We start from the raw sequence: 10,000 nt of genomic DNA, 5'->3' as shown, positions 1-10,000 counted from the left end.
TCAGACGTTTGGCAAAAACACAACATAACTGTTAAATAGTCTTAGAATCCTGATTTTTTTATGGTATAACTATCAAATCCTCTGTAATACTAAATCATGTATCACCAATGGAAAGATGATCAATGTACATATACTGCATTAATCCATTTGATTACCATACTTCCATTTTCATCTTTTTACCCAAACCAACTCCATTCTAATAGCAAAGTATATCCAATGAAACTTGTTCTTTCTTACATGATCGTCACATATACTGTTGTATTAAAAAAATTATCGCCTTCTAATTTCTTTTACTTAGCCATCGGAAGCACAACCGTAACATATAGAATAATTCACCCTTCCATGCTCTAGTATCCTCCCATGCACTTGTATATGCACATGCACTACCACACGCAACCTCTATAACATTCAATGGGCAAGTTGCCACTTCCACTACCAGTCGCTCTACATCTAATATAAAAACTATCATGGGGTGATCAGCTAACCTTCCTCATTATCATACATATATTCATACACTTAGATAAACTAATTGTAGTTATTAGGAATAATACAAAGATGAATAGCATATATATACATATATATATATATATATATATAGATATATATATACGTATGTACATATGTGTATGTATATATATATATATATATATATACACATACATATATATGCAAAAAGATCACAAAACCACATGATCCAATAAATTGCTGATAACCACTAAGGAGACCAGGGTAAAAAATATAATTCTCAAGCGTTTTCGTGAAATATCACGAAAGCGCCTGGGAATTATAGTTTTTTCTGGTTTCCTTTGTGGATATCAGCCATATATATATATATATATATATATATATATATATATGTATGTATATATATATATATATATATATATATATATATATATATATATATTTCTATATATTTTTCATCTATGTACTTCCTCTTACTATACTTACACAGATATGCATATGCAAGCTGTAAAACTAGTTTAGGACGAGCACTACGCTGATTGACCTAAGTACTTGGCACTGGCACTACTAAGTACAAAATCAGTCTGAGAATACACTAGTGCTACACAACACCAAATCATCAAGTAAATGCTGCACTGGAAGCTAGTCATGGTTTCTACTTAGAGATGTGGCCACATTCTCTCTCTCAGTTGGTATCCAAGTTCACTGTAGATATTCTCTCAAGAAGATAAAGTTAATTCGCATCTTTGGCCTCTTACTTGAATGTGTTTTAATGATTGATATTTGAGCACAGAATTCGTGGTCGATTTACAAAGTACCTTCAACCAATGTGGGAATTATATCTTTTAACTGGGTGCTGCTGGGTGACAATTGAATGTTTTTGTCTAATGATTTCAAGTTTAGTTGAAATGGTTATTGTATTCATGTGAACGAGTCGACTTGCAGTAGAGTTTATCTTTGGTTTTCCTTGATAAAATAGATAAATCTGGATACCAAAAAACTTCAAGAATGAGTTAGTCCTGCTATGGGAAGGTGATGTCCTACCCAAAGCAAATCCTAGATGCACACACACCAAGCTATCAAGAAAAATACATAAAAAGTTGTTGAAATCACTGTCGTTATGCTATTAGGTCAGCATCCTCCTTGCTCCGCTTTTTGTGAGACAACTGGCTGTCCTCTTTGTCACGGTAAGTAAACTTCTGAATCCCTGGTTACTGACAGTATATTCCACAGCTTCTTTACGTACTTTTAGGGTTACAAGGTTGGGATTCCAGGAAAGGGAAAAACAAAATACTAAGCCAAAAAATACAACGAAAGCATCTGTCTGTATGACTCAAGAAGAAGAGATCAGGAACAAGATAGTGTCTGAACAAGAAGGTATGAGGCTACTTAAGATAATATATATATATATATATATATATATATATATATATATATATATATATATATATATATGTATATATATATATATATGTTTTTCAGGACTGGAGAATGTGTGTGTGACATTAAATCTAACCAGATATTTATTGTAATGATAATACGTTATTTAATCTTGTGATGAGAAACATGGTCATTAGACTTAAAGAACTAAATAGATTTAAGTAATGGTGTCATGGTGAAATTAGAGAATGAAAAACTGAAAGTTCTATGCTTCAGAATCAGATGAAAATGTATGAAGGTTTTCATCTTACTAATACAAAGTTATATTACTTGACTGGTCTCTTTTGAAAACAGCACCATGGAATGATACGGGAAAGTTGGGAAAGATTTATTCTTTGCCCGAGACAAGTTTATGTAAAAGTATGTGTATGAATATATATATATATATATATATATATATATATATATATATATATATATATAGATATATATATATATATACAATAAAACACTGGAAACGTGTGTTTTATAAATGCAAGGTAACCACTTTAGAAAATAAACAAACGGAGCAGAGCGCTTTCGTATATTACATCCAGTGTAAATTACGTTAAATGTAATATGCGAAAGCGCTCTGCTCCGTTTCTTTATTTTCTAAAGTGGTTACCTTGCATATATATATATATATATATATATATATATATATATATATATATATATATATATATAGATATATATATATATATATATATATATATATGGTTGGTTGATAATCAGGGCTATACAAAAATGTGCCGCACATTTAATTGATTTTAATTGTTTCTCAGAATTTAAAGAAGACCCTTTTTAAAACTACTGAAGACTGAAATAACCCATGGGTTGGTGTTTAAAAAAAAAAAGAAATCTACTTTGGGATCTGAGCGGTACCAGTATATGAATTTTAGAATCATGTGGAAGAACTGAATGTGTGGCGAATGTGTGTGTGAAGAAAGAAGCTTAGGAAAGTATGACAAGGGTGGCCAGGAACTACAAACTAACGAGAAATGTCATACTAAACGCAGGATCAGCAACTTGGAATATTCAGGACCGTGGGCAGAGGGGGTAAGAAGCAGCCTTGTAGGAAAAATGGACAACATAATCAGCACAGACATTTTTTTTTTAATTGGGAGACTACATCTAATCAGCGTAGAGGTTATGGAAGCGGAGGGTAAGCTAGACAGCTAAAGTGTCCTAATTATTGATGCTAAAACAGACAACTAATAAGACATTCATTCGACTGGGTTGCTACTGAAACGTTACACAGAATAACAGAATACATTCATTTGATTCATTGTTATTGTGCTAAGCTAATAATTCGTTGTGGGTACTAGGAACTAAAAAAGATACTCTGTGTGGTCAATTAAAAGTTGTTTCATAATGTTACGAAATAAATATAGAGGCAGCATTCCAAAAATAAAGGATATCCATTAAAAGGGTAAGTTTGTTTGTATATGTGTTTATAACACAGGGAAGCATTCAAGACGATCGACAACGAATAAATACAAAGAATCCACCAATTATTCCGAAGTTCGTTACGATGGCGACCATACAAATGGGCCAATCAGCAGCCAGGATTTAAACATGCGCCCCCAGGTTGGCACATAGATGGTCGTGAGGTATTAACCGTCAGCACAAAGGGAAGGAAGAACAAAAGAAAAGGAAACTCTTAGTTTCTGCTTCGAAAAAAATCAAATTATATTGTTCTGTTCCAACATTACTACAGGAAATCTGTCTCTTTTCATGCTGTACTAATTGGGAGAATATGAGCCAGAGGGACTTGAATCTACTTTTATCAAAAAAATCTACTTCTCCAACAGCAAAATACTTTTTTTTCTTATGTATATATATCAATATGTATTTCATGAAAATCTAGTTCAAAATTCGTGTTTGAAAAATAGGGGACATGTCTGCATTCTAAAAAAGCAGTTGCAATGCCCTTAGCGTGTCTACATTCTTCTATTACGGAAGGGGAATGGGGTTAGATGGGCATTTGAGAAGGGTACGCCAGATATTTCCTTTAGGCAGTTGCTTGGTTTTGAAAGAAAACGGGAGAGCAAGTACGGGAACCGACCTCTTTCTCTTCTTCTTCTTGTTCCTCCTCCGCGGCCGTGAGTTCTTGTGCGTTGGCCAGGTTGTCGACGGCGATGGCCAAGAAGACGTTGAGGAGTGTGTAGTTGCCAAAGACTACAAGAATGATGAAGTATAAGCAATATATCATACCCGATGAGGTGCCTCCCTGGGACCTAATGCCCTGGTACATAACTTCGTTCCAATCCTCGCCTGTGAGGATCTGTTCAAAAGGAAAATGAGAGTCAGGAGCTAGAAAGATAAAAGGTGTTGCAATCACAAAAAAGGAAATAAATTCAACTGGTGAGATGTATAGACATGAATGCGGTCATGGAAACTATTCGCGAGGGAAAGTTGACTTTGTCCACGTTCTTCCAATATCTACCATTGTAAACTTATTAGATATTTCGTAATGACATTAGATATGAGCTTGTTTCGAATGTTTTTACTCATTTAATCGACCGTGCGCACGCACACACACACACACACACACACACACACACACACACACACACACACACACACACACACACACACAGAGAGAGAGAGAGAGAGAGAGGGAGGGAGATATAAGAAAACACATGTACACACGAACATGAGCTCACGCATACAAACAAATTCCACGCGCTTTATTAACTGGTAAAATAGAAGAACTATAGGCGTCAACTGAAAAGGAAGGTAGCACAAGTTGAGAAAGCAAGGAAAAATTGAGCGACAGGAGATCATGGAAGACAGGTGAAGGAGAAAGACGGAGAAAGAATGCTTGCTCGGGAAAATAAATAAGTAACAAAAGTATTGTCAGTTCAAAGTAAAGTACAGTTGTATGGGAAGAAAAAAATGTGTCTTGAGGTTCCTTTTTGGAACGAGTCCATGTCACAGACAAATGAAGATAGGAAGAGAGAATGGGAAATCATGAGATTATATGGAGTGAGGAAAGAAACTTAGGGAGAAGTAAAGAACACTTAGGGGAAGTAAAGACCTCGTGGTCGGGATGTCGAACAAGTAAAAATGTTTTTTATGAAAGTTGCAGTTTCCGACAAGACTGACGAGGTAAACGCCATATAAGGACGGAGCCTTTATTTGTACGACGTTTTCGTTTATTATTCATGTACTTGAAAAAAGCTGTAAAAAGCGAAACGTCGTACAAATAAAGGCTCCGTCCTCATATGGTACTTAACTCGTCAAGTAAGAATGTGCCTGGGTGACAAGAGTTGGGATTGAATGAATGAGAGAGGTAATTAGAACACTCATTTTCTCTGCCTTTTCGCCTTGCTTTGCGGATAAGGGCTAATGAGTCGAAAGATATATCAATAATTTACATGTAAATTTATGCAAGATTATACTGACGAGAATATGTACGTGTGGAACAGGCGCGACTAAGGGATTGAGTGAATGAAAAAGGTAATTAGAACCCTCATTTTCCAAGCCTTTCCGCCTTGTTTGCGGATAAGGGCTAATGAGTCGAAAGATGTATTAATAACTTACATGTAAATTTATGCAAGATTATACTGACGAGAATATGTACGTGTTAAGCAGGCGCTACTAAGGGATTGAGTGAATGAGAAGGGCAATTAGAACGCTCATTTTCCATGCCTTTCCGCCTTGTTTGCGGATAAGGGCTAATGAGTCGAAAGATGTATTAATAACTTACATGTAAGTTTATGCAAGATTATACTGACGAGAATATGTACGTATGGAACAGGCGCTACATAAAAATGACACGGGGAGACAAAACTGATGACCTAATGAGTCGAAAGATGTATTAATAACTTACATGTAAGTTTATGCAAGATTATACTGACGAGAATATGTACGTGTGGAACAGGCGCGGCTTAAAAATGACACGAGGAGACGAAACTGATGACCTAATGAGTCGAAAGATGTATTAATAACTTACATGTAAGTTTATGCAAGATTATACTGACGAGAATATGTACGTGTGGAACAGGCGCGGCTTAAAAATGACACGAGGAGACGAAACTGATGACCATTTACCTGAAACACTGTGAGGAGAGCCACGTTGAAGCTGTTGAAGTTGGCAGGCGGTGTGCACTCTTCGAAGTTGAAAGAACCCCCAAACAGTTGCATACCAAGCAGAGCGAAGATAAGGATGAACAGGAAGAGCAAGAACAACAGGGAGATAATGGAACGCATCGAACTTAACAGTGAAATGACGAGGTTACGAAGAGAAGACCAGTATCTGTAAAACAAGAGATTGTCATTAGATCCTTTCACCAATTATGATGTCTTCATGGGTGGGTGAGAGTGGGCGCATGTCTTTGAATTGGCTAGACCCTTTATTAGGGGAAAGGAGCCTTTGGTATATAGCTAGATAGTAAGCACACAGTTTTTTGACTTGGCTAGTCTCCTTATAAGTGGGGAAGGAGCCTTTGATATATAGATAGATAGTAAACACACAGTTTTTTAACTTGGCTAGTCCAGTAAGCACACAGTTTTTTGACTTGGCTAGACCCCTTGCAAGGGGGAAGGAGCCTTTGATATATAGATAGATAGTAAGCACATTTTTTTGACTTGGCTAGACCCCTTATAAGGGGAAAGGAGCCTTTGATATATAGATAGATAGTAAACACACAGATTTTTGACTTGGCTAGTTCTCTTATAAGGGGGAAGAAGCATTTGGTATATATATATAGATAGTAAACACACATGTTTTTGACTTACTTAGTGACTTTAAAAATCCTAAGAAGACGGAGAGCTCGAAGAACAGAGAGTCCAAAAGACTCATCCGTAAATGCTGACCAGATCACCTCGAATATGGAACCACTTATGACTACACAATCGAAGCGGTTAAATGAAGACTCGAAGTATATTCTTGGCCCCAATGCATACATTTTAATAAGCATTTCGGATATAAACAGACCTAGAAATATAAATTCTGCATAGTCTGAAACGGAGAAGAAAAAGGAAACGTTAAAATGGTTTGTCATGTGGATACAAGTGCGGGGAAAAAATAAGTCTGACTTATGGAATACCAAATTGTTAGCCATTTATTGCTATTAACTACTTATGAATATATTTTGGCTGGATCCAGGCGTTTTTAGTCACCTCAAGGAATCCTCTCCCTGCTTGGCATATATATATATATATATGTGCAGACAAACCTTTGGGAAAATGAGAGATGAGACCGAGCGCTTTCGTCTATTCAGACAATTTTCAAGGTGTCTGAATAGACAAAAGCGCTCGGTCTCATCTCTTTCATTTTCCCAGTGGTTTGTCTGCATACTAGTATCACGCGTTCAAGTGATTTCTTCTGCACATATATATATATATATATATATATATATATATATATATATATATATATTACCTCGCACTGACTGCGTTTAATACAGGGAATACTTGTAGGAACTTGAGTGGCTCCCCTAAGGACCAGATCACTCAATATTAGCTTCAGAAAGATACCAAAAATAATCTACTATGCATTTTAGTCCAGTAAATTCTCTTTTACTACACAGTACAGTAGATACTTGAGTCTGGTGATCGTTTGGTACTTCCCGGCGTCGCCAAATTCGAGAATCGTGAAATTCGAAGTACGAAAACACAGTACTCCGTTCCAAGGTACAGTGAAGGCTCTTCGAACAACACCGTTTGACATATCTGGTGTTGTACGTTAGATATGGTAGAATATCTTCAAACCACTGGTGCCATTTTGCGGGATTTTTCCACAAATTTTGGTGAAAAATTTGAAGAATTATATGTAGAATTTGAAGAATGATAAGTTGTAATGAACTTATTTGTGTATATAATTCCTTCTTTTTGTGGGGAAAAATGTGGAAATCCAGATTTCCTTGAGGGAATTTTGTGAAAAAATCTGACTTATTTGTGGAAACTGGTATAGATCACAGTGACAACACTGCTCCAGACTGCACTTAGACTCGAAGATAGTTTGGTCAGAATCTTTTTAGCAATCCTACATGTAAAGATGAGCATATACAAGACATATCATGAAAAATTAATATGTTTCCATCTTGTGAGTCGTGATATGCTATCATATAGTCTTAATGATTGTACATAAAACAGTTGCATCCTAGGAAATAAGTTTACTCTCATGGTTCTAAAACAAAAGTATGCATTTTAGAAAACTTACTGAAGATATTGCAATATATTAAGATAAAATAGCGAACATTGTTTTACATCAAATAATTCTGACAGTCGCCCCGGCATTCGACCCAAGGTTATGCTCATTGCGGGGCGACTGTCGGTTTATTTGATTGATACTCGCTGCTATTAGCGGTTCACTTTGGGTATTCTTCTACATGTCTTATAACGATGGCCCTCAACTTAACAGAAAAAAAAGGATATACTGCGTGCCAAGGGAACAACTTACATAAAAAATCCGTGAGCCATTCTGGCTGTTTGTAGTGTTCGGCTGCAACACACGCAGTGTTTAGAAACACCAAGATGATGACGAACCAATAAAACCATTGCTGCTTCACTGTTCGTCGGATGAAGAATCTGCGGACGAGTAAGTTGATTTTACCCACCAATCTACGTTTGAATAGACTCAAACACCTTTTGGATACTGTATGTATTTACACATGCATAGATGACACATACACACACACTTACACCACACGTACAGACGCATATATATATATATATATATATATATATATATATATATATGTGTATATATAATATATATATATATATATATATATATATATATATATACATATACTTATACATATGCATATTCATGCAGTCAAGCAAAGATACGTACTAACAAAATTCTAAGGCTGTCACTTTTAGTAAAACCTGTTCTGTTTGATAGTGACAAAAATGATCTCACTCAAAACAAGTCAATTATGTCTTCGAAATATATTGTTTCCTAAGATTTACAGCTGACGACAAAATAGTTTAGGTATCAAAATTAACTAGAGTTATCACTCAACTTGATCAAAATTCTTTGAGTGTTGATTAATTAAACGAACAAATACTATTTGGAGTCCCTCTGGAAACAAACATATCAAAGGCATTCGAAAGGTCAGACAAATGACAGAGTAATTACTCGAAAGTGACTGTTTTGTTGTACCGTTTGCTTGTCATTGACGTTAAAAGCTTTTAACTGATGTGTTTACAAGATCGTAAGAAAAAAGTTTACGATTGTATTAAAAGTCTTTTACTTGTCATTGACGTTAAAAGCCTTTAATTATTGTGTTTATAAAGGCGCAAGAAAAAAGTTTACCATTGTATTAAAAGTCTTTTACTTATCATGGACGTGGAAAGCCTTTAATTGATGTGTTTACAAGGGCGCAAGAAAAAAGTTTACCACTTATCATTGACGTTGAAAGCCTTTAATTGATGTTTTTACAAAGGCGCAAAAAAAAAGTTACCATTGTATTAAGAGTCTCCTCTGACTAATATTCTGATTAAACGTATACAAGAACAGATACACGTAGACACTTACCTAAGCCTTTTACAGATACACATGGACACTTACCTAAGCCTTTTCTCTGCCTTCCAAAAGTTTTGACAGACACCTTGTTTCTTCACCTTATTCTTAAGGTAGGAAGCTCGTGATAACCCTGCCAGAAGTAATTGAGAGGTTGACGAGTTTCGTTCAGCTCATTTGCTACAACATTACACAAGTTCATTATTAAAAAATGTGTGAAAAAAATGTTTTGCTGTTGTATGAAAAATCACAGTGGAAAAATATTGTAAGCACATTTAAACCATACAGAGACAAAACAACATTGAAAATATCTCCTGTGATTTAAAGCATGTAGTCACTTATAGTGTATACGGGAAACACACACGCATACATACATACACACACACACACACACACACACACACACACACACACACACACACACACACACACACACACACACACACACACACACACACACACACACACACACACACACACACACACACACACACACACACACACACACACACACACACACACACAACACACACATACACACACACACACACACACACACACACACACACACTCACACACACGCACACACATACGCACGCACACACACACAAACACACACACACAAACGCACACACA

The 10,000-nt window shown here is 35.8% G+C and overlaps 1 protein-coding gene across 10 annotated transcripts in view; it reads right to left on the bottom strand.

The window, feature by feature from the left end:
* The window catches only part of cac (calcium voltage-gated channel subunit cacophony), a 775,822-nt gene that overhangs the window by 206,331 nt on the left and 559,491 nt on the right, over positions 1 to 10,000 (bottom strand). For all 10 annotated transcript variants that reach the window (XM_076210759.1, XM_076210761.1, XM_076210766.1 and 7 more), the window contains 5 exons: positions 9,413 to 9,497; positions 8,297 to 8,424; positions 6,631 to 6,853; positions 5,944 to 6,148; positions 3,953 to 4,171 (listed from right to left, as the gene is read on the bottom strand). In XM_076210759.1, the coding sequence (XP_076066874.1) occupies positions 3,953 to 4,171; positions 5,944 to 6,148; positions 6,631 to 6,853; positions 8,297 to 8,424; positions 9,413 to 9,497 (860 nt within the window). The remainder of the gene's footprint in view (positions 1 to 3,952; positions 4,172 to 5,943; positions 6,149 to 6,630; positions 6,854 to 8,296; positions 8,425 to 9,412; positions 9,498 to 10,000) is intronic.

This window comes from Oratosquilla oratoria, chromosome 27, assembly GCF_046742065.1.
Source record: "Oratosquilla oratoria isolate Oo_2021 chromosome 27, ASM4674206v1, whole genome shotgun sequence".
Lineage (NCBI taxonomy): Eukaryota > Metazoa > Arthropoda > Malacostraca > Stomatopoda > Squillidae > Oratosquilla > Oratosquilla oratoria.
Note: the sequence above shows the minus strand (reverse complement) of the source record. Positions and strands in the feature narration are given on the sequence as shown.